The 25,990-nt window shown below is 44.4% G+C and overlaps 2 protein-coding genes across 11 annotated transcripts in view; one reads left to right on the top strand and one right to left on the bottom strand.

Moving 5' to 3' along the window:
* Positions 1–25,990, top strand: part of pcsk5b (proprotein convertase subtilisin/kexin type 5b) — a 679,955-nt gene that overhangs the window by 166,011 nt on the left and 487,954 nt on the right. For all 5 annotated transcript variants that reach the window (XM_085986077.1, XM_085986086.1, XM_085986095.1 and 2 more), the window contains exon 9: positions 2,867–2,967. In XM_085986077.1, coding sequence (XP_085842203.1) covers positions 2,867–2,967 — 101 coding nt within the window. The remainder of the gene's footprint in view (positions 1–2,866; positions 2,968–25,990) is intronic.
* Positions 1–25,990, bottom strand: part of carnmt1 (carnosine N-methyltransferase 1) — a 1,199,612-nt gene that overhangs the window by 870,187 nt on the left and 303,435 nt on the right. The window lies entirely within an intron of this gene.

Raw genomic sequence — 25,990 nt, 5'->3', positions numbered from 1 at the left:
GGCTCCATGAACATCCCCATCCTCAACAATGTTTGAGCCCAGCATATGAATACAAAACATAAGTCTAAAATTTTGCAAATGCCTTTAGCCAAAAGTCCCAAATGGACAATCCCATTCAGTGTCTTCTGAGGTTCTCCGCCATCATAGGTGCCAGTGTCCAGCCAAGTCAGTTCACTCTACATGATTTTAAGAAGCAGCTCGGTGCGCTGGACACAGCAAAGGCTATGGCCCCAGACAAAATCCAGGCTGTAGTGCTGAAGTCCTGCCACATCCAAACTAATCCACTGCAACTGTGGCACTGGTATGAGCAATGTGGAAGATTGTTCCCATATGTCCTAGCTTTATATTTAAAAAATCAGGTTGATTAGTGGCCGGATTAGGTTTGTCCTAATGGTTTCAACCCAATCATCTGTAAATTGGTGGAAGAAGTCAGCAGTAGTACCATTAAGTGACACAAACTTGCCAATAACCTGCTCACCAATGCTTCATTTGGGTTTCACCAGAACCACCCTTCTGATCTCATCACAGCCTTGATTCAGACATGGGTGCAAGAACTGAATGCCAGAAGAAAGGCGAGAGTAACTGAGTGACATTATGGCAGCATTTGACTGAGTATGACACCTAGGAGCCCTAACAAAACTCTGGTCAATGGTGGCCAAGGGGAATACACTCCAGTGGCTGGAGTCCTACTGGATGTAAAGATGGCTGTGCTGGTTGTGGAAGCTAGTCATTGCAGCTGCAGGAATTCCTCAGGGCAGCCGCCTCCTCCTCCCAAACATCATGCTGCTTCATCAATAACCTTCCCTGAATCATAAGATCAGGAGTGGGGCTGTTTGCTGATAATTCCATAGTGTGCAATTCCATTCGCAATACCTCCAATAATGAAGCAGCCCTTTCCAGCTTACAGCAGTAAACGGACAATATCCAGGCTTGGATGACAAATGGCAGGTAACAAGTACCAGGCAATGAAAATCTCCAACAGGAAAAGGCCCATTCACCTCCATCTTCAGCGGCACCACCATCAAAACCAGACGTTTAACCGGACCAGCTATATCAACAACTTAGCTGCAAGTTGTACTCTGCAAAGAGTGGTTCATCTCCACCTGCAAGGCTCAAGTCAGAATAATCAACGTCTACCTGTATGGGTGCATCTGCAACAACATTCGAAGCTCGACACTATTCAGGACCGAGCAATCCGCTTGATCAGCACCCTGCTACTAGACTCCATATCCACCATGGTGCACTGTGGTGACAGTATTTACAATCTACTGGATACACTGCAGCAATTCACCAAAACTCCATCATAGAAGAAGAAAGATCACTAAGATGGAAAGAAGTAGCAATGTCAGAGAAGGGATGTTGGGGGTGATGGGGTTCCTAAGTTACACACCATTTTAACTTGGACATATACCACTGTTCTATAAAATCCCTACCTAACACCATTATGTAAGCACCATCACCATAAGGATTCTCATGGACCAAGGGGAAGACCCACCAATGCCATCTCAGCAACTTTGGATGGGTATTAAATGTAGACTTACCAGCATCACCCCAGGAGCAAGTTTTTAAACAAAAAAATCCATTCTAGAATATGCACAATTTTCAATGAGACTTGGTGCCCTTAATAGTTAACTTGAGCGTTAATATGTGACTAGTTCATGTCACTGTCCACATGTGTAAAGGTGCAGAGTTAACAACTAAAATGGTAGAAAACAATTGTATTTGTAGGTAAAATTTGTAGGTAACTTTTAAAAGTTAAACTTCTAGATGCAGACAATGGTGAAACCTTGGCTCGTACGTCGGAAACATTCAGTTTTCTTGATTTCTAATCCTAATCCTATTTCATAAGCCCAAATATTATTTCTGTAGCTTTAACTTTGTTCTATGGTAAACTTTAAAACAAAAGGTATTTGCAGGGCTCCGATCAGGATATCGGGCCGAATCAAACCATGCACCCCTATCATTTTTTATCCACACTTTTTTTGTTTGTACCTTCTGTTCTTCTCTCCCACATGGCAGCTGCCTTTCATTCTGCCAGCGCAATTTACACTTTATCTAGAGCCATCCTTTGTTTCTTAACCTGTCCCATTACCATCTCCTTTTGCCTTGAATATCTCTTAATGTCTCTTAACGTCTCCTGCCGTCTATCCTATCACCGACCTTCCCTTTTGTTCTTTTGTCTCCTCCATTTCCGAGCTCATCCACTTGCTTAAAAATCTGTTCCTTTTCCTGCTTTTTTTCCAGTTCTGACGAAACGTCATCGACGTGAAACATTAACTCTGTTTCTCTCGTCACATATGCTGCCTGACCTGCTGAGTTTCTCCAGCATTTTCTGTTTTTATTTCAAATCAAACCATTGTTTGCCCAACATGATTTTGGTTTCCTCTACGCTTGGAAGTTTGTGATTTTTGTATTTTTTTTTTATCTACATGTTTGTTTTATGTTCCACTTTTCCTCTCCCTTTTGAGCACAAGCAGTTCTTCATTAATACCAATAGAAAATTTGCTTCCGTCTCATTCATCTTCCCCTTAATGGCAAAAATAATTCCACATACTTTGGTTCCCTTTTATTATACCCTCCTTACAGGAGCCATATTGTTACCAATAAAATTAGGAATTGGGGTGGGGTGGAGTATGGAAATCCATGTCCTGCCACTTCATGGTGCAATGCTTGGCCACCTGTAATTGCAATTTTTTAAATCGGAAAGTTTACTTTTGGATATGCCAACCAAACGAGCCAAATTTGTGTAGGCCACAACTGGGTCAGAATTATTTTTTAAATTACAGTATTTTTAGATTTTTTTGAAATAGAAAATGTAGCAGGGACTTATTTCTTTAACTAAATTATCTTGGACAATTTGTTTCAGATCACAACTGACCTCAGGCAGCGATGTACAGACAGCCACACAGGAACCTCTGCTTCAGCACCAATGGCAGCTGGGATTATAGCACTGGCACTGGAAGCAAAGTAAGCTCCAATTCATTTCAAGAGGACTTGTGTTAAATGGTTCCTCTGTAAACTTGATGAATACTGACAAGCTGAACTGAATTAACTTAATGGAATAAATTTTAGACATCTACATCTTAAATCATTTTCACAAGGCAGTTTTTGTCATGTCTAAAAATATTTTCAGGTTACTACATCCATCTTATGAACTGGTTGCTGAATGGAATTGGCTGAGTGCATGGGTATATTTGATTTAATCGAGGGGGCTACTGCTCCCAGAAAAATTAAATTATTGCTGAAGAACAACCCAAAAGGGACACTGCAATTAATTTAGGTTTTGCTGTTGCGGAAGAATATTCCAAGGAAGCTGAAGTGTATGCTAATGGATCACTTTTGCTCCAGTGCGTTGTGTGTTTACTAAGCAGGACCTGTGTAGTTCATTTGTTCAACTGGGCATCAGGCCAATCTAACAGGTAAATAGGGCCAAATTTCCTAAATAGACTCGCACAGCTCCCTATTCATCGTAATTCATTGAAGGATGCTGCCTGCGAAAGACATTGGGCAGGATTTTCATTCAGGAGTTGGGTGGGAGGCGGGACTACAACTTTTGGGGTTGTAGTCCCGCCTCCATCGAGATGCGACCAATCCACGCGATTTTAACTTGATTGACCTTGTTGGGCCCGCCCAGCGGGTTCAGCAGGCCAAGTAAGGGCCACCCAGCAACAGGTGACGTTACAGACTGAAATTTCATCTGTCAAGAGGTTTTGACAGATGAAATATCAGTGTTTTACAGCTGTTTGAAGCTGTCAAACACTGACAGTCTTACTTCTAACACGAGTCCTTCTCCACAGACTCAGTTAGAAATCTCTCCTGCACAAAAAGCTGCAGGCTGTCACTTTTGACAGCTCGCAGCCATTCTGCTGCCGGTGAGATGAGGGACTCACGAGACCTAAAGGAAGGAAGGCTGAAAAGGTATGTAAAACTTATTTAATCACTTTAGACACACCAAACACACTTACCTTTGCACTCATGCACACATCACTCACCTGAACACCGACATTTCAACCCGACGGCCCGCCGCCTCTAACTTGGCGTGGTTTGGAGCTGTCGGGAATCCCACACTTTAACTTTAAAAATAGGGATTCAGCTAAAAACTGCCTGTTAACTACCTGTTAACAGGCAGTGAATTGGCACTAATCCCTTTCCGCCTCGGGTAGGCGGGTCCCAGTGCGGGGCAGGTACCTACCTCCTTTGAAACTGACATGGAGTTGGGTGCGGGATGGGGTCGGGACCCCTGATTTCAGGATTTTAACCCCCCCCCCCCCGCCCCCAACGTCTCCAATCCCGACTCCACGGCCCAATGAAAATCCTGCCCATTATATATATCATGTTTACTTTGCTTTTGAAAAAGATTGTTTTAAGCTTGTTTAAAATGTCTTACGAAAGATTTTCTACATGAGGTCATTATAGAGTTGGCAGTTACAGGTTTGACAGAATAGGGCTGTCTTATGTATTTGAATAATTTCTTTGACCTGGGTTGTCATGCACTTTGAGTTGAGAAAAAATGCCGATTTAATCACTGCCTGATCTGTGACTGGCACGTGAGGAAAGCAAATGTGTTCTGAGATAGACTGTTGGCAATTGAACTGTTTGTGCATGCATCCAGTACAGATGATGTAACCCTTGTAATATCAGTATAATGTTATGCCAGACATGCCTTTCAGAATCCAAAAGATCATACTGGTGACATCACCTTTCACAGCTGAAATATGATCTTAATTATTCTCTTGTGTCTCTTGGCCAGACTCTCTCTAACTCTTCTCCATTCCCACCCCACTTGTTTTTTAAGCCATTTGCTTTCAAACTGATGGACTAGTTGTTTGATATGAGGGGTTGTTTATCCTCTATATGCCAACTTAACCATTGCAATGTAGTCCATTTTTAGCTGATTGCATTGAAGTATATGTGCTCTTTTTTGCTGTTTGTTTTGCTCTAATAAAGATAGTAATTATCCCTCCCACTTCCAGGGAGCTCCAATATAAGCAGAATTTTTGGAAGGTCAATTTTTTTTGGCTATAACCCCCACCCGAGCCAACCTCCATACATACACTTATTTGTACCAGCATACATTTGGTCAATATAACTGTGCTTGGTGAAATCAAACATTTTCTATCATTTTATTGGCCCAGAAATTCGGGTCGGGGGCTTCCCGCGGGTGCAAGCCCCCGACCTGCACTTACCTAGCGCACCGGCAGTTGAGCTGTAGGGCCCCATGGAATTCCGCTCCGGGGCCTGGCACAGCTGCCGGCGCGCTGTGCTTGCGTGTCCCAGGGGCGTAGTTAGTTCGATGCGTCCCCTGGGATCACGTGGGCCATGGGCAGCCAATCGGTGCAGGGGAAAGCCCATTCATAAGTAGTGACAGGAAGACCTGTCAAAACTTATAAATACTACGGCCCCAAAATAGCAGTAAACCTTCAAATAAATTTTTAAAAATATCACACTTTTTAAATAAACTATAAATTACATTAAATAACTATTAAACAATTTCAATTTAAAAAAATAATAATTTTATATTCTAATGGGGCTAAAAATAAACTTACCTTGCTTTAAAGTATTTAAAAATAATAAACCTGTGGAAAAAATGTTTTAATTTTAATTAATTGACCACTTACCTTTTAAAATGCAGGCCTTATGCCTGGTTTTTACATTTCTAAAATCTAAAGACTTACCCTCACGGAAAAACCTGTTTTTAAAAAAAAACGTAAGTTCAAAGCGCATGCGCAGACTCCCGCGTGCACGCATTCGACCTCTGAACCCCTTCGTTCAGAGGAACGGAAGTGCCGGTTTCCCATGCATGCAAGAAACCGGCACTTCCATCGGGCCCATGCATGAGTACCCCATGCGTACTCACCCGTGGAGACCCGAATTTCTGGGCCAATATAAAACTCTGCTGCCCATATCCTCCCATATCCTAATTCGTACTAAATCCCATTCACCATCACCCCTGTGCTCACTGGTCCAGCAACGTTTCAATCTTAAAACTCTCATTTTCAAATCCCTCCATGGCCTTGCCCTTCCTATCTCTCTAACCTCCTCCTCCAGCCCTACAACCCTCTGATCTCTGCTCTCCTCCAATTCTAGCTTCTTGCCCATTTCTGATTTTCATTGCTCTATCATTGGCGGCTGTGATTTCAGCCCTCGGCCCTAAACCCCTCTACCTCTTTAAGACGCTTCTTAAAATGTTTGATCAAAAAGGTATGTTTTATCATCTGCCCCAATATCCTTATGCGGCTCAGTATCAAATTTTGTTTAATAACGCTACTGTGAAGCACCATGGGACATTTTACTATGTCAAAGATGTTCTATAAATGCAAGTTGTTTTTGTTTTACAACTTTTATTGTGACTAAAATGTTCTCTTGTCAGTGCTGAATTTTTTAACTTGGATTTTCTTATTGTTCGAATCAGCATGTAAGGAGTTGAAACAAGATCACAAAGGGTATTTTTCAAAGGAGAGCACTTCTGTTCTGATCCAGCCACGCTAGCTACAGTGTTCTTTACAAGTGCAAATTGATGAGGCTGGAGACAAAAGAAAATTTGAGATGTCAATCATGCAAAGCTATCTATTTAAGAATGAGAATCCTATGCCATGGTCAAAGATTGGCTGTGCATTCAATAACGATGGATAACTATTTGTTGCAATGTATTTGAGAGATGCCCGATATTCATGGGAATGTATGCAACGCACCTAGTCACAGGTCAAACAATATGCCCCCAATGTCGGGTACTGACTCTTGACATTTTTGAGACCTTTTGAGAAGAGGCAGGCTGAACTGAAATATCCTTTGTGATACTGTTTCAACTCCTTATATGCTGATTTTTAGCAATAAAAAATACAAGTTTAAAAAAATTCAGCGCGACAAAAAATATTTTTTTCACAATTGGCTGAGCCCTCTGTAATTTGACAGCTTGTGGTTAGAGACTTCTTACAGAATTATATTGGCAGTCCACCGTTCGTTTCCAGTCAACTGTGAACCTCATGGATAAGAGATTCAGCCTATTTGTTTTTAAAAAAATCATTGGCAGTCTAGCCAAGCAAATGGGCTAGGTTGAGTTTACAGAATTCTGTTGAGTCTATGATGGAGGAAAAGCATCTTTTAATATTTTTATGCACTCGAGCATTGGGAAATATATATTGCATTGTTATGGTATTTTACTGTTTAGTTATCTATCTTGTCCAAGTAAAATTACTTGGTTCAAAGCCAGTGTCTCAATTTGGCAATAGAATGCAGTCCACCTTTCAAAGAGAGGAATAGCATTTGGTGGCACATGTTGTATTACAGTAGCGGTATACAAAGAAAAGGTTCTCTGTTGCAATCCCTGGATCTCTCTATCGTTTACATAAATATTGGCCCTCAGTATTCAGGGACCCATCCCTCATCCTAACTAAACCCTAGACCCAAACCACACAAGCTGCCTCAGTTCCGTGAACCACATGGTTCATGCCAGGATATGCACTGACTTCATAAAATATGCATGGGACTGTACTCTCTCATTATCTTATACACATCTCATTATTTATTATTTTTATATATATAAAGCAGTTGGTTTGTCTGTCTCCGCTATACACTCAAAAGTTATAGAGCGTACCTACACGCATGTTATATCAAAAGAAAGCTTATCATTAGGGGAGTCTCGTTAGGCGTATTTACTTTTTGGTCAGACAAAAATTGTTCGGACACTATACAAAAAACGTTCAAAAAAAGGACAAAATCTGCTCATTAGCGGTTGACCAATCCTACCGCTCGTTAGCGTTGAGTGACGTGATGGTTGACCAATCGTACAGGGGATAGCGTTGACTGACGTGATGGTTCACCAATCCTACAGTTCAGTGACCTGATGCTTGACCAATCGGTGCGTCACGGGGGGCGTTTCATTCTGTGTGTGGGCGGGCCTAATCCTGCAGCCTCCCGAAACTTCGCCGCCATTTTTTTCATCCCCACAGCGACAGCACCAGCCAAACAAACCCCCACATTGCGGCTCCGGGAGCGGGAGGTGAGTTGGAGTCACTCTGGTCGGGCCTCCCAACCGCTCGGCCCGAGACACAGCGGGCGGGGGAGCGTCAGCGGCCGGCCATAAACCGCGCCACCCGCGGCGCGGCAGCCGCGCGCACCGGGAGCTCAGCTGGGGTCTGTCTCGGCCCGAGAGCCCGGCCGGGCCCTCAGCGCTAGGCCCCGCACGGCCACCGTGGCCGGGCTCAATTTTCAAAGTCCTTCCACGGGTGCCAAAAGAGGGGGAGGGGAGAGAGAGGGGACAGACAGGGGCAGGGAGAGACGGGGGGAAGGGACAGAGAGAGGGGCAGGGAGGGAAAGAGTAACACAGAGCGCGGGAGCGGCAGCACCCAGCCGTATACATATATATGTGAATGTACCCTTAATTGTACAATGGCTTCAAAATGGGTGTGAACATATATGTCATCCATTCATAAAATGTAAATGCATTTTCTTGAACTATCATAACATAAGAACATAAGTAGGAGCAGGAGTAGGCCATACGGCCCCTCGGGCCTGCTCTGCCATTCAATAGGATCATTGCTGATCCGAATCTAGACTCGCGTCCTCTTCCCTGCCCTCTCCCTGTAACCCCTAATTCCCTTATCTGCTAGGAAACTGTCTATCTCCATTTTAAATTTATTTAATGTTGCAGCTTCCACAGCTCTCTGGGGTAGCAAACTCCATAGATTTACTACCCGCTGAGTGAAGAAGTTTCTCCTCATCTCAGTTTTGAAAGGGCAGCCCCTTATTCTTAGATTATGCCCCCTAGTTCTAGTCTCGCCCATCAGTGGAAACATCCTCACCGCATCCACCCGATCAAGCCCCCTCACAATCTTATATGTTTCGATAAGATCGCCTCTCATTCTTCTGAACTCCAATGAGTAGAGTCCCAACCTACTCAACCTTTCCTCATACGTCAACCCCCTCATCTCCGGAATCAACCGAGTGAACCTTCTCTGAACCGCCTCGAGAGCAAGTATATCTTTTCTTAAATATGGAAACCAAAACTGCACGCAGTATTCCAGGTGTGGCCTCACCAATACCCTGTATAACTGCAGCAAGACTTCCCTGTTTTTATACTCCATCCCCCTCGCAATAAAAGCCAAGATTCCATTGGTCTTCCTGATCACCTGCTGCACCTGCATACTAACTTTTTGTGTTTCATGCACCAGGACCCCCAGATCCCTTTGTACTGTAGCACTTTGCAGTTTCTCTCCATTTAGATAATAACTTGCTCTTTGATTTTTTTCTGCCAAAGTGCATAACCTCACACTTTCCAACATTATATTGCATCTGCCAAATCTGCCCACTCACTTAGCCTGTCTATGTCCTTTTGCGGGTTTTTTATGTCCTCCTCACTCACTGCTTTCCCTCCCATCTTTGTATCATCGGCAAACTTGGATATGTTGCACTCGATCCCTTCCTCCAGATCGTTAATATAGATTGTAAAGAGTTGGGGTCCCAGCACTGACCCCTGCGGAACACCACTAGTTACTGATTGCCAGCCCGAGAATGAACCATTTATCCCAACTCTTTGTTTTCTGTTAGATAGCCAATCTTTCACCCATGCCAGTATATTACCCCCAATCCTGTGATTTTTTTTAAAAATCTTGATCAGTAATCTTGTGTGTGGAACCTTGTCAAATGCCTTTTGGAAATCCAAATACACTACATCCACTGGTTCCCCTTTATCTACCCTGTATGTTCCGTCCTCAAAGAATTCGAGCAAATTTGTCAAACATGACTTCCCCTTCATAAAACCATGCTGACTCTGTCCTATTAAATTATGTTTATCCAAATGCTCTGTTACTGTTTCCTTAATAATGGACTCCAACATTTTGCCAACCACAGATGTTAGGCTAACTGGTCTATAGTTTCCAGCTTTTTGTCTACTTCCCTTCTTAAATAAGGGTGTTACATTAGCAGTTTTCCCATAAGAACATAAGAAATAGGAGCAGGAGTAGGCCAATAGGCCCCTCGAGCCTGCTCCGCCATTCAATAAGATCATGGCTGATCTGATTCTAACCGCCAATCTACTATCACAGAACCATCTCCTGAATCTAACAGAATTAGACACACGAAATAGGAGCAGGATCAGGCTACATGGCCCCTGGGCCCGCTCCGCTACCCACAGGGCCATGTCCGATCCGAACCTAGACTCATGTCCAAATTCCTGCCCGCTCCCCGTAACCCTTAATTCCCTTTACTTCTAGGAAACTGTCTATTTCTGTTTTAAATTTATGTAATGATGTAGCTTCTACAGCTTTTTGGGGCAGCATATTCCATGGACCTACCACCCTCTGAGTGAAGTAGTTCCTCCTCATCTCAGTTTTGAAAGAGCAGCCCCTCATTCTAAGACTATGCCCCCTAGTTCTAGTTTCACCCATCATCGGGAACATCTTCCCCGCATCCACCCGATCCAACCCCTTCACAATCTTATGTTTCAATAAGATCGCCTCTCATTCTTCTGAACTCCAATGAGTAGAGTCCCATTCTACTCAACCTCTCCTCATATGTCCATCCCCTCATCCCTGGGATTAACTGAGTGAACCACCTTTGTACTGACTCGAGAACAAGTATGTCCTTTAAGTATGGACACCAAAACTGTACGCAGTATTCCAGGTGCGGTCTCACCAATACCTTGTACAACTGAAGCAATACCTCCCTATTTTTATATTCTATCCCCCTAGCAATGAAAGCCAACATTCCATTGGCCTTCTTAATCACTTGCTGCACCTGCATACCAACCTTTTGAGTTTCGTGCACCAGGACCCCCAGATCCCTTTGTACTTCAGTACTTTCCAGTTTCTTGCCATTAAGATAATAACTTGCTCTACGATTTTTCCTGCCAAAGTGCATAACCTCACACTTTCCAGTATTGTATTCCATCTGCCAAATCTCTGCCCACTTACTTAGCCTGTCTATGTCCCCTTGCAGGTTTTTTTATGTCCTCCTCACTCACTACTTTCCCTCCCATCTTAGTATCATCTGCAAACTTTGATATGTTACACTCGGTCCCCTCCTCCAAATCGTTAATATAGATTGTAAAGAGTTGGGGACCCAGCACTGACCCCTGCGGAACACCACTAGTTACTGATTGCCAGTCTGAGAATGAACCATTTACCCCAACTCTCTGCCTTCTGTTAAATAGCCAATCCTCTATCCATGCCAGAATATTACCCCCATCCTGTGATTTTTAATCTTAAGCAATAATCTTTTGTGTGGCACCTTGTCAAATGCCTTTTGGAAGTCTAAATACACTACGTCCACTGGTTCCCCTTTATCCACCCTGTGGCCTAGAAATTGCGTTGTTTGCGCCAGTGGTTAGCGCCTTAAGAGACCGAGAATTGGGGCGTTGCCTAATGTTGGGGTGGGCGCAATGAAGATAGCGACAACTCCTATATTGACTGTACATTTAACGCCTGCGCTAAGTGTTTGCGCGCGCTCGCGAGCGCAAGCACACAATGACGTCATTTCATCGTGCAACACCTTTTAGGGGCGCCTGAGCGGATATTGGGTGGCGCCCGGAGCCTTAACGCCTAGCACTATTAGTGACAGTTCCAGGGAGCGTTTGGCCCTTCTCTGAGTTGGGGGTGCTATTTAAAGGGGACAGCTCTAGTATAGAAACTTCAGCCACTTGGCCTGTTCATTGCGATCGTTGGTGGAGAGATTTGGGCAGCTACTGTGGAGCAGAGTTTTTGGATTTTAGCATTAGAGTAATTGGGACCCTCAAACCTGTCCGGAGCAGTTGGAGCACTCGACCTAACAGCCTTCTGACCAACTGGCATCGGAATGGGAGATGCTTTGGAGGGCGACGGGCTCCTGGCTGAACACCATGAAGGGGCAGAAAGACGGTGGGGGAGAGAGGGCCGGAATTGGCCAGAAGGAGGAGGAGGGGCAATGGAGGTTGCCCAATCCGAGGGTATGCTGCGAGGGTCTTTAGGGGTCATACCTTGACATGTCGGAGGAGCAGTGTGTGCGACGGCTCTGAATTGGGATGGACGTTGTTACTGAGCTGTGCCACCTGCTTACTGAGGATCTGCAGCCGCGTCAACGGTGCATGACCTCTGTCGGTGGCTGCTAAACTGACTCTTGGTCTCAATTTTTATGGCAACGGATCCTTTCAGTGAGCCATTGGGGACATCGCGATTATCTCTCAGTCCACTGCTGCATCCGGCAAGTTACAGCTGCCCTTTATAGGAGAAGGCGTCAATTCATCACCTTCCCTCTGGTGGAGGAGGAGGAGTCCAACAGGTGAGGGTCTCCTCGAGTTTGGCCAAACAAACATCTCACGACCTCCCTCTACTGCTCTCCCCTTGATGGAGAACGACTTCTCTTTCGCGGGCGGCCCCTTCTCTCCCTGCTGCTCCTACGTAATTGAACCCCAGTGGCGGGGTGAAGGCTGGGGGACGCCTGCTGACTGGAAGCGCAGAAGCCCCTGATGGACGGCCTGGACGACCTCTGGCCTTGGAGGGTGCGGAGGCTGGCTGCTTGATCTGGCCATGGCTGGAAGCAGTGTGAACTGCAGGTGGTGGCAGCTGGACTGCAGACATTCCAGCGGTGGCATGAGCAATGGTCACCTGCCAAGAGAGGACACCTGCACCATGGTCGGACGACACACTGGCTCTCGGAGGGGACCGGACCAGCTCGGCTCCACCGCCACAAGCGACTGCTCCACTGATTCCTGGCCTCATGTGGTACTGGAAGGGCGCAGGGTGATCCTAGCTGAGGCAGATAGGGTGGCTGCAGTGAGAGTTCGCGTTGCCTCAATCTGGGTGTGGACGAGGCCGGCAAGTGACTGCGTGGCAGCAGTGAGGACCTGTGAGCCAGGTGCCAGTGCTTCGGAGAAGCCCTGGACAGTTCTTTCCATTGCTTCGGACAAGGCCGGTGCTGACCGCTCCACTGCCTCGGACAAGCCCTGGACAGACCTTTCCAGGGATTGTCCGAAGCCCTGAACAGTCCTTTCCATAGCAGCCTCGAAGCCCTGGACAGTCCTCTCCATTGTTGGTGCAAAGCCCTCGACAGACCCCTCCATTGTTGCCCCAAAGCCCTGGAGAGTCCTGTCCATTGTTGCCCCGAAGTCCAACACACTCTTTGCCAGTCATTCTATTGACTGAGGCATCCTCCCCACTGCAGCCATCAGCTCAGTGTGCCTGAGTCGGGCCTGGGTGCTCATTTCAGCCAGGCGACGCACCTCCTCTGCACTCTGTGCAGCAGTCATCGTTACCTGCCTTGCCCTCCGGGGAGACGGTGGCCGAACTTGCCAAACCCCCTTGCGTTGCTGCATGCCGCTTGGTCCGGCAACTGCCTGATCATCAGAGCCACCCCCCCCTCCCCTCCAGGGAACTACTATCCCCAGTCTGTACATGTGTATGCTCCTCTGAGATTGGAGCGGATGGGCCGGCTTCCTCCTGATCCTCAACTCCGGAGGCACTGGCAGCTTCAGGGCGTCGACCCCCAGTTGGTGATGCATCATCTGAAAGCAGGGAGGTGGAAGAGTGGTTTTAGCAAAAGGACAGGTTGGCAGAAAGGCTCTGACATGGCTGCACACTGAGCAAGCATGCTGGCGGGGGGGACCAAGTGGAAGGAAACAGCTGAAAAAGGAGAGAGCCTTGCCCTCGCTGTCGGAAATGGGGTCGGCAGCTGCAGCGGTTACAGGACCAGACAGACGTCCTCCAAGAATCTGGTGCACTCTCTCCTCGATCCGTCAGAGTGACGACTTGTGGAGGTCCGCCACCGGTTCGACGCTGCTCCCTCCGCATCGTCGCCAGCTTGGACTGCAGGGGAAAGAAGGGGAAGTTCTGTAACATGATGCCTTGAGAGATCATCTCATGCCCCCCATGGTGCAACAGCCCTTACATGATGCCTTGAGAGAAATGTCCATGTGTGTGCCCAGAAAGGGCCATGGGTGCTTGCTGACAGATGGCCATTGGGGCATCATGGCAACAGGGTCCTCGAAGTTAGGTGCAGATGGAGGGAATCAGAAGTTTGCATAACCAACACTCACCTTAACGACCCGAGTGAGGTCATTGAATTTCTTCCTGCACTGAACAGGGGTCCTGGTCGCCAAGCTGTTGGAGTTGACCCTCTGAGAAACCTCCCTCCAAGATCGCCGGTAAGCCTTTTGATTCGGCCTCTTGCCATTGTCAGAATACAGAACATCTCGACGGCGCTCAACTGCAGACACCAAGTGGTCCAGGGCCTCAGTGCTGAAGCGCTCTGCTCTCTGTCTCGCCTTCTCCATCCTCACCAAGCTTGTTGCGCCAGAGAAGGGCGAGCGTCGATTCTGAGGCCTACAGGGCGTTGAGTGTAGCAGCTCAGGCTGACTGACCCACCCCTGTAAGGGTTGGGGGCTTCTTTAAACTGGTTTAAAGTAATTTTCCTGGTCTTGCAGCCTTTGCCGGCACTCAGACCAATTCCAATAAAACCAATTTTAAAACAGCGGTTCCGAATCGCTACCCCTCCTTTAGTTCTGAGTGGAGGAACTTATAATTAAACCGGAACAAGTGGTTTGGATGAGAGAAAAAAATCAAGTTTTATTAACTAAAAGAAACTATAATCAAAATATCAAACTACCACACGAACACAGTAATTACAGTAAAACCATATAACGGGGTTGCAGACGGCGAAAACGAGGGATACAATGGCTACAATGTTATTTAAACAATCTTAGCAATTGCCCTCAATTCACCACCCCAAACTCCTGCTAGGTTGCCTTGTTGAGTCAGAACACCCTGCTCACCTTTGGTCCAGCGAAGTAAGAGAGCGAGATAGCTTCTCAGCATCTATCTTTATACCTGGTGAGGCCCCTGCCGTTCTGCCTTGCAAGGGCTGTGTGCAAAGTTCCCCACCCAAAGGGTCCAATACACAAGAGAAAGCTGTGATTGGCTAACTCAAAGTGGTTAGACTGGGTTAATGTGTCTTCCGGAGCTCCCTGGGCTGAAACAAAAGAATGCAACAGCCCTATTGTCCAGTGCTGGGTGATTTAAAACCCATTCGATTGTTAAACGTTTCCCATTCAAGGTACAAAAGTGTCTTCTGCAGTTTAGATGTATCCACTCGATATACAAACAAATGCTAATAGCATTCAATTGCTTTGTAAACAAAGCATTGCCCTTTGTCTTCGGCCATGTGGTGACAGCCATTTTTATCCTTGGAAATTTAAAAGCACAACGCCCAGGGATTCTTTAATCAAAAAAATTGATCTTCAGAACTGTAAATTATTGCGAATTCTTACACCCCTTTAAGAGCCGGCTGGCGCCTGGAAGTCTCGTGGTTTCCGGTAATTGAGATCACCTGCGCTGCGCCCGTCCGCGACGATATTGGGTAGCGCCTGAACTTTTGCCCCTTAGGAGCCCCGTGCAATGTCTGAGTTAGCGCCTCAATCCCCTTTGGGGGCGATGCAACCCAATATCTCGCGAGGCAGCGATAAGTTTCGTCTGGCTATAAACTTTGCGCAGCGCCAGTTCTAATGCCTCCAGCGGGGCTATACCCAATTTCTAGGCCTATATGTTACTTCCTCAAAGAACTCCAGCAAATTTGTCAAACATGACTTCCCCTTCATAAAACCATGCTGACTTTGTCCTATAAATTATGATTATCCAAATGTCCTGTTACTGTCTCCTTAATAATGGACTCCAAAATTTTACCTACCACAGATGTTAGGCTAACTGGTCTATAGTTTCCAGCCTTCTGTCTACTGCCCTTTTTAAATAAGGGTGTTACATTAGCAGTTTTCCAGTCTGCCGGGACCTTTGCCGAGTCCAGGGAGTTTTGGAAAATTATTACCAATGCATCCACAATCCCTACCGCCACTTCCCTCAAGACCCTAGGATGTAAGCCATCAGGTCCAGGTGATTTATCCGCCTTGAGTCCCATTATTTTACCGAGTACCACTTCCTTAGTGATTTTGATCGTGTTTAGCTCCTCCACCCACCCCCCCCCCCCCCCCTATAGCCCCCTGTTTGTCCAGTGTTGGGATATTCTTAGGGTCCTCTACTGTAAAGACTGATACAAAATATTCATTGTGTTTTTGCCATCCCCATATTTCCCAGTCTCATCCTCTAAGGGACCAACATTTACTTTAGCCACCCTTTTTCTTTTTATATAACTATAAAAACTCTTACTATCTGTTTTTATATTTTTTGCTAATTTACTTTCATAATCTATCTTCCCTTTCTTAATCAATCTTTTTGTTATTTTTTGCTGTCTTTTAAAGTTTTCCCAATCCTCTATCCTCCCACTAGATTTGGCTACCTTATATGCCCTTGTTTTTAGTCGAATACTATCCTTAATTTCTTTACTTAGCCACAGATGGCTGTCTTTTCTTTTACACCCTTTTCTTCTCAGTGGAATATATATTTTTTGGAAGTTGTAAAATAACTCCTTAAATGTACACCACTGATCATGTATCGTCTTACCCTTTAATCTATTTTCCCAATCCACTCTACTCAATTCCGCTCTCATGCCTTCATAGTCTCCTTTATTCAAGCTTAGCACGCTTGTTTGAGATCCAACCTTCTCGCCCTCTAATTGAATATGGAATTCAACCATGTTATGGTCACTCATTCCAAGGGGATCCTTTACTAGGACATTTTTAATTAATCCTGTCTCGTTACACAGGACCAGATCTAAGGTTGCTTGCCCCCTGGTCGGTTCAGTTACATACTGCTCAAGAAACCCATCCCTAGTGGAGCAGGCTCGAGGGGCCGATTGGCCTACTCCTGCTCCAATTTCTTATGTTCTAATACACTCAATGAACTCATCCTCAAGGCAGCCCTGCCCAATTTGATTTGTCCAATTAATATGATAGTTAAAATCCCCCATAATTATAGATGTTCCCTTATTACAAGCCTCAACTATTTCCTGATTGATACTCTGTCCAACAGAGTTGCCGCTGTTCAGAGGCCTATAGACTACGCCCACTAGTTTTTTTCCCCTTATTATTCCTTACCTCCACCCAAAGTGTTTCATTATCCTGATCTTTTGACCCAATATCATTTCTCTGTATTACAGTGATTCCTTCCTTTTATTAACATAGCCACCCCACCTCCCCTTCCTTCCTGCCTGTCCTTCCTGATCGTTAAATAACCTGGTATGTTTAATTCTCAGGCATTGTCACCCTGCAGCCATGTTTCTGTAATGGCCACAAGATCATACCCATATGTAGTTATTTGTGCCATTAACTCGTCTATTTTGTTACGAATGCTACGTGCATTCAGATAGAGAACTTTCAAATATGTTTTGAGACACTTAGTTCCTGCTTTTGCCCTTTTTATTACTTTACCTTTTACTCCATACCTTCTGCCCCTTCCTGACACGCTCTGGTTTTTAATTTCCCCACTGCTACCTAAGTCTATGACCTTCTCTGTTGTCATTTTTATTATTTGCTCTCTAGGAACCTCCCCCCCACTAGTTAGTTTAAAGCCCTCTCTACAGCCCTAGTTATATGATCCGCCAGGACTCTAGTCCCAGCACTGGCCAAGTGAAGCCCGTCCCAACGGAACAGCTCCCTCCTGCCCCAGTACTGGTGCCAGTGTCCCAGGAAGCAAAACCCATTTCTCCCACACCAGTCTTTGAGCCACGCATTTAACTCTCTAATTTTATTTGTCCTAGCCAAATTCGCTCGTGGCTCAGGTAATAATCCAGAGATTATTACCCTTGAGGTTCTGTTTTTTAATTTGACCCCTAGCTGCTCATACTCCTTTAACAGAACCGGCTTCCTAGTCCTATCTACGTCATTTGTACCAACATGGACCACGACAACTGGATCCACCCCCTCCCACTGCAAGTTTCTTTCCAGCCCAGAGGAGATGTCCTTAACCCTGGCAACACAGCCTTCGGGACTCTCGCTATCGGCTGCAGAGAACTCTATCTATCCCCCTAATAATACTATCCCCTACCACTACAACATTTGTATTTACTCCCCCCTCTTGAATGGCCCCCTGTTCCACGGTGCTGTGGCCAGGTTGCTCATCCTCCCTGCCGTCCCTGCTCCTGTCCCCACAGGGAGTAAGAACCTCGAACCTGTTGGACAAGAGCAAGGGCTGTGGCTCCTCCAGCTCTACCTCCTGGATCCCCGTACCTGCCTCACTCGTAGTCACACCGTCCTGTCCCTGACCATGGGCTACATCTGAATTAATTAACTTCATAGGTGTGACCACCTCCTGATACAGAGTCCAGGTACTTCTCCCCCTCCCTGATGTGTCGCAGTGTCTGAAGCTCAGACTCCAGCTCATCAACACGGAGCTGGAGTTCCTGTAGCAGCAGACACTTGTCGCAGACGTAATCACCGTGAGCCTCAATGGGGTTCACCAGCTCCCACATCTCGCAACAGTAAAACATCACCACCTCCATTCTATGTCATTAATTAAATTTTTTATTGTTAGTTATGGACACCCTCTGCCTGATTTTAGATGCTAGTGTCCCCTTTAATTAATTGGATTTAAATTAAATCAATCCCTCTAGTTACACCAGTTAAATGGTTTACCAACAGTCACTCTGCACCAGAAAGGCCTTATTAACTACAACCCACAGAGTTAAAGTTTGAAAAGAGCACCTAACACCCCACTTACCCTAACTCTCACTTACCCAAACTCACAGCACTCTTTGATGACTCGCACTAGGACTGGTCTTTTTATACTGTTTGTTTGTTTACAGCCAAATGAGTCACCCCTGCTGATTGGTTAGAAAACTGGTTTCCACTGCCTGCTGTGCCAATTTACTCCTACTGCAGTGTAACCTTGTTTTACTCTTCTTAAACCAACAGAATCCCAAATATTTAACTTTTCCCCTTTACTTAAACTGCTTAAATAATCTTATCAAGAATGATTTAAAGAGAAATAACAATTAAAGAACTCTCACTTACCCAAACTCAGAGCACTCTTTGATGAGTTGCACTGTTGGGACCTTTCCTGAATCCAGGGAGTTCTGGAAAATAATCACCAATGCATCCACAATCCCTACCGCCACTTCTCTCAAGACCCTAGGATGTAGGCCATCAGGTCCGGGGGATTTATCCGCCTTAAGTCCCATTTATTTTACTGAGTACCATCTCCTTAGTGATTTTAATTGTGTTTAGCTCCTTTCCCCCCCCCCCCCATTGCCCCCTGTTTGTCCAGTGTTGGGATATTTTTAGTGTCCTCTACTGTAAAGACTGATACAAAATATTTGTTCAGCGTCTTTGCCATCTCCATGTTCCCCACCACTAGTTTCCTGGTCCCATCCTCTAAGGGACCAACGTTCACTTTAGCCACCCTTTTTCTTTTTATATAGCTGTAGAAACTCTTGCTATCTGGTTTTTATATTTTTTGCTAGTTTACTTTCATAATCTATCTTCCCTTTCTTAATTAATCTTTTAGTTATTGTTTGCTGGCTTTTAAATGCTTCCCAATCTTCTATCCTCCCACTAGATTTGGCTACTTTATATGCCCTTGTTTTCAGTCGGATACTATCCTTTATTACTTAGCCACGGATGGCTGTCTTTTCTTTTACTTCCTTTTTTCCTCACTGGAATATATTTATCTTGAAAGATGTGAAGTATCTCCTTGAATGTACACCACTGCTCATATACCGTCTTACACCTTAATCTATTTTCCCAGTCCACTTTAGTCAATTCTACTCTCATACCTTCATAGTCTCCTTTATTTAAGCTCAGTACGCTGGTTTGAGACCCAACTCTCTCACCCGCAAACTGAATTTGGAATTCAACCATATTATGGTCACTCATTCCAAGGGAATCCTTTACTAGGACATTTTTTATTAATCCTGTCTCATTACACAGGACCAGATCTAAGATTGCCTGCCCCCTGGTTGGTTCAGTTACATACTGCTCAAGGAACCCATCCCTAATACACTCTATGAACTCTTCCTCAAGGCTGCCATGCCCAATTTGATTAGTCCAGTCAATATGAAAGTTAAAATCCCCCATGATTATAGCTGTTCCCTTATTACAAGCCCCAACTATTTCCTGATTTATACTCTGACCAACAGAGTTGCAACTGTTAGGAGGCCTATAGACTACGCCCACTAGTGACTTTTTCCCCTTATTATTCCTTATCGCCACCCAAACTATTTCACTATCCTGATCCTTTGACCCAATATCATTTCTGACTATTGCAGTGATTCCATCCTTGATTAACATAGCAACCCCACCTCCCTTTCCTTCCTCTCTGTCCTTCCTAATTGTCAAATACCCTCGTATGTTTAGTTCCCAGTCATGATTATCTTGCAGCCATGTTTCCGTAATGGCCACCAGATCATACCCATGTGTAGTTATCCCCTTATGTGTTTTATGCTAAATATTTTCCCGGGTTCAGCATCACTGGTCACTCTGGTATAAGAGAGAATTTGCATTTATATAGCACCTTTCATGATCTTTTGGATGGCCCAAAGTACAAACACTGAATTACTTCTGAAGTGTGGTCCCTGATGTAATGTAGGGAATGCAGCAGCCAACTTGCACACAGCAAGGACCCACAAATAGAATTTAGATAAATGCCCATTTAAACCATTTGTGATGTTGGCTGAGGAATACATGTTGGACAGGATACCAGGAGAATTCCCTTGATTTTCTTCAAATAATGCCATGGGATCGTTTACGTCCAGTTGAGAGGGCAGACACAACCTCGATTAAACTTCTCAGTTGAAAGACAGCACTTCTGACCATGCAGTATTGCACTGAATTGTCAGCCTAGATTATGTGCTTATGTCCTGAAGTGAAAGTGAACCTTGTGTCCCCTGTAAGCCAGAGAAAATGTCTACTGCAGTACAGTCTACTGATTAAAATGTTTGCACTAAAAATGTTGAATTGTCCAATAATTGAAGTGAGTAAGGTAAATAACACAGCAAAGTGGGAATTTGGTACTAAAAATTAAATTCAAATAATTTGAATTAAGCAACTTTGAATCAAAAGTAGACCATAGTTTCATTTTATTGTTTTTAAAGAAAATGATTAAAATATAGACTTGACTTGCCACCCCATTCCAGCTATAATTGTACTGGCCACCGGTTTAAGTGTTGACTGCATTGAGGTGCCTGCTGGAAGCAAGAGGATGCTTCATGAATACATGCAAATCAGGGTTCTATGATGTAATTGGCAGCCCAACGCGATTTTAACTGTCAGAAGCCCCACCCAGCAACTAACCTGCCGTGTAAAACCTTGCGGAATTGGCTTCAGGCACTGCCTAACTGGAAGCACTATTTAAAGGGACACTGCGCTCTAGGCATTCAGATCATAGGCCTTCCAGACACACTGTTTGAAGGCAGTGGGATGAGATTGCTGAAGTGGTCAGTGCCACTAGCCTTTTCCCCCAGAACATGGATCCAGTGCAGGAAGAAGTTTAATGACCTCACGAGTGGTCAAGGTGAGTGAATGCATCTTCAAATCCCACCAACTGCACCACTAGCCTCTCTCACTGCTCAATGCACCATACCCCCATCACTCACCTACCAACAATCTCTAGCAATCATGACTCATGCCTCTCGATCCTCACAACATCATCTTACCCTCACACACTTGCCACTGCTGCTGCCTTGCACATACATCTCACGCCTTGCACATACATCTCACACCTTGCACACAATGCCAGCTATTCAAACATGACAGGCATATCACCCAAACACATTTCCCTTTCTCTAGGGTCAGTGCTCCTCATGCATTGAGGGGGTAGTTTGTGTTAAGTGGGTCTCAAAGAACTGGCTCCAGATTGCCTGATATTTCCCTATTTCCAATTGGAGGCAAAACCTACCTTACTTGAATTGTCAGATGTCCCACATGTTTGTTTCAGATTACTTTTAATATTGTCTTTTTGAATGCCTATTCCAATTTTGCTAGTTAGATTCCCTATAAAATCTTATATCCATATTGCTCCATGAGCTAGAGTACAGTTGGTCCAATTAGGTTATCAAGGTCCTTTGACTCCAGAGACATTGTCCCCAACCAGGTATAACGCAGACTAATGCAAAGTAAATCTCTCTGTATTCCACCTCAAAAACGTGTCTTAACCACACCCAAGCACTTCCTCTAGTATGCCAATTTAATTTTCCCATACTACTTGCCCTTATGGACTTTTTAAGTATATCTGCAAATGTAGTGCCCATTGATATGTACGTAGGTTTCAATTTTAGGTAAGGAAGGAAGCTGCGATAGCCAACAGCATTCCTTGAATCTCCTGCGAGAGCTGGAGAACGCAATACTGTTTTACCAAGTTGCACTGTAGGAGGATGAAGGAAGAGACCAGATATCTGGGTGCCTGATCACTTCATGTTCTGGTTATAACACATCCTCTGTTGTAAGCCTATCAGATTCTGGCTCCAGACTTTTTTCTAAAGTTTTGAAATGTTTATACTCTTAACACACAACGTCTTTATAAGACACACTGCTTGACTCCTGAAGAACGTTACGAGAGTGGAATATGTACGTATTGGGTGTATAAAATAAAATGCACTGAGCACGGCATTGAGTGACTGATGTACAAGGACACCTGGTCCCTTTGTACATCAGCATTTCCCAATCTATCGCCATTTAAATAATACTCTTCTGTTTTTCCTACCGAAGTGGAGAACTTCACATTTATCCATGTTATACTGCATCTGCCATGTATTTGCCCACTCACTCAACTTGCCTAAATTGCCTTGAAGCCTCTTTGCAACCTCCTCACAACTCAAAATCCCTAGTTTCGTGTCGTCAGCAAACTTTGAAATATTACATTTGGTTCCCTCATCCAAATCATTGATATATATTATGACTATATTATGACTAGCTGGGGCCCAAGTACTGATCCCTGCGGTACCCCACCAGTCACCGCCTGCCACCCCGAAAAAAGACCCATTTATTTTTTACTCTGTTTCCTGTCTGTTAACCAATTTTCAATCCATGCCAGTATATTACCCTCAATCTCATGTGCTTTAATTTTGCAATCTAGCCTCTTATGGGACTTTATCAAAGGCCTTCTGAAAATCCAAATACACCACATCCACTGGTTCACCCTTAGCTATTCTACCAGTTACATCCTCAAAAAAAAAAAAAAAAAAAAAAAAAAAAAAAAACTCCAGTAGGTTTGTCACCAGTGGAAAAAGTTTCTTTCTACCCTATCAATCCCTTTCAATATCCTAAAAACCTCAATCAAATTGCCCCTTAACCTTCTATATTCCATGGTATTAAAGGGGCAGTGGCTGCATGGAAAGAAAATTGGCTAAGGGCGAGAAAGCAGAGTAGTGGTTAAGTTGTTTTTCAGACTGGAAGGAAGTGTGCAGTGGCGTCCCCCAGGGGTCGGAATTAGGACCGCTGCTTTTTTTGATATGTTAATGACCTGGACTTGTGTATACAGGGCTTAATTTCAAAATTTGAAGATGACCCGAAACTCAAATGTAGTACAGTAAATAGTGAGGAAGACTGGTGAAATGGGTGCAGACATAGCAGATGAAATTTAACACAAGTAGTAAGTGATTTATTTTGGTAGGAAGAATGAGGAGAGGAAATATAAACTAAATGGTACAATTTTAAAAGGGACAGAGACCTGGGGGTAACACAAACCCCCCTCCTCATACCCTTCCCCCTCCCATCCCCAACTCCACCCTAAACTCAAAGGCCATTTATGACTCCAGTAAGAAGTTTCTGGTTGCAGACTTTTGGCATAATCAAAAGCTGGGTTCTTAAAACATGAACCTAATGCTTGTGTGGCAATAGAGGCCAAGGTCTTGGGCGCAGCTCTCTAGAGTCTGATGACTCAATCGGCACTTTTATATTTAGCACTTCTAGGTTTGGATCTTGGGCGAATTATGTTTGTGTGTAACTCTCCGTGTTCACATTACATTGTTAAAACTGCTTTCCTTATCCAGATGGCAGAATCATCAACTCACATTTTCATAGGTCTACAATTCTACTATGAGGATAATGGAGCCTGTTTTAGTAAAAATAATAGGGGGAACTGCACGTAGATGCTGCTCTCCCATGAGCCGAGCTACAGAAGCTGCAAACGTAAAAGTGCATCATGAGGAGATGGTGGCTTATAGAAAATGGGATCAGTGACTGAAGTGCACGCAATAGTGAGATTGGTGAAGAGCTTGGTGCTCTGACATTTCACAGGATGACTGTGTTCCTTCATGCAGAACTTGACATTTTTATTCCAGCTGTGTCCTGAGAAACTGGTTTCCTCTTAGAGGCTGTGGTTTGACCCAGCCAGTAATGGCTCTTGCTGTTGTAAAATTACATTTTACAATGCAGCTGCTCCCATCTAAACTCAGCTGGAAACGCAAAAGCCCCCTACCTAGCTTTTTTTGAAAGAAGAATTTGTTCGCAGTCACACTAATTCAGTATGTCCACCAGTGTTCCTTAGCAGCCAGAGCTGCAATTTCTTTATTAAAGCCACCAGGATGAATAACAACAAAGGTAGACTTGCAGCCAGTGCATGTGACGTAATGGATTTGAAACCAAATGTGTTGCAGATCATATAAGCAGTCTGGCTCAGATAGATGCCTAGTAATTGTGCAGTTCACCTCTGTTTCAGACTGTGGAAGGTTTACATTCCAACAATTTAATTTCCATTTTTTTTCAATCTCCAAAATACTAATTGTAACTCGCAACAATTAGTCATTCAAGTTATAGATACTTGGTTAAAAGGTTATAATACACAGGTTAGTTGATTTCACCGCCCCCCCCCCCCCCCCCCTCACCCTCTACTTGCTGACACATGTTGTTGTAACTTGCACTTTTGGACTTGGAATGCATCAGTAGTTGTGCCTTTTCATCTGTTGTCCCGTTGTACGTTTTCATTTATGCACAGATAGTCAAGTTATGGCTAATGGCGATCAACCCATCCTGACTGCATCCCAGCATTGGCTTGAAGCGCACTGGGTTCAAACCAACTTGAGACCGCATACTTCTCTCTAGCCCACTCAACTAGCCATGAGTATACATAATGAGACATCCCTTCTAGGCATGCCGCCTTCATTTTCAAACTACCTTTGACCCCTTTAACGTCTACTTTATTTAAAATTTCCATTTTGATGCATTTTTTTTTTAAAGCCTGTATTGCAAACAAAAACCTCAATGAATGTCCTGCCAGATCTGGGGAGGGGATAAATGTTCTTCTGAGAACAATGTGTAACAAGTAGCATAATCTAGCAAACTGAAGTACAACTTACCTTTCACTACCATTTTTTAGAAATGTATTTCCTGGTTTCTCCCTCCTTTCCATTCTCTTGATGGTTGTAATTCATGGTGTGGTATGGCTTCTAGATTCTGCTGTTCCTCTGGTAACTTGCCAAGTAGTCACTTTTAATGTGTGAAAGAGACAGCGAACATGAGCAGCTTAATCAACAGTGGGGTCATTGAAGCCACGTCTGATCGCATGTTCACTGAAACGTCCATATATGCCGAGCAGGAGGATGAATCTTAACATTCTTTTGGTTTCTTTTTCATCCTCTTTTTCTCTCCTCTCCTACCCTCAAACAGTCATGCCATAGGGTGCTGAGTCCAAGGTAGCATTATTACTACCACCCTGGCTGAGATCTCTCAACTCAGCAGTCTGTAGGCCTCTGTTCCAAACTGATCGGTGCTTTTACCAACTGAGCCATCAGGTGAGCTACAAAACCAAATTGTCCTCGTTTTATTTAATTTTTCTCCCTCTTTCCCAACTCCCTCCCTCACCGAAATGAAATTGTTCACACTGATGATATAACCGTACTAATGCACCAGTGCAATTAACTTGGATCCATTAGAATTGATGACATCCATGAAATAATACTTTCAGTTTCCTTTCCTGTTGCTCTGCTACAATGAAAAGTCATGTTTTCTTCAATTTATAGATAAGTTGTAGTATTTATGACTAATTTACAAAGCTTTCAATCCATGGGGCAAGTCTCTTTCTAACTGGGCTGTGAAATCTGATTCAGCTCTGTAGTCCACTGAGCAGTGCACCTGGACAGTTGTATTTCAAACTAACTGAGAGGCTCTAATCGTCATAGTTTGAATAACTCATGTCATATTGTG

The sequence above is a fragment of the Somniosus microcephalus genome, chromosome 1 (genome assembly GCF_052327205.1).
Source record: "Somniosus microcephalus isolate GS21.2 chromosome 1, FLI_Smic_1.0, whole genome shotgun sequence".
In the NCBI taxonomy this organism is placed as follows: Eukaryota; Metazoa; Chordata; class Chondrichthyes; order Squaliformes; family Somniosidae; genus Somniosus; species Somniosus microcephalus.
This window is presented reverse-complemented; position numbering and strand designations above follow the sequence as displayed.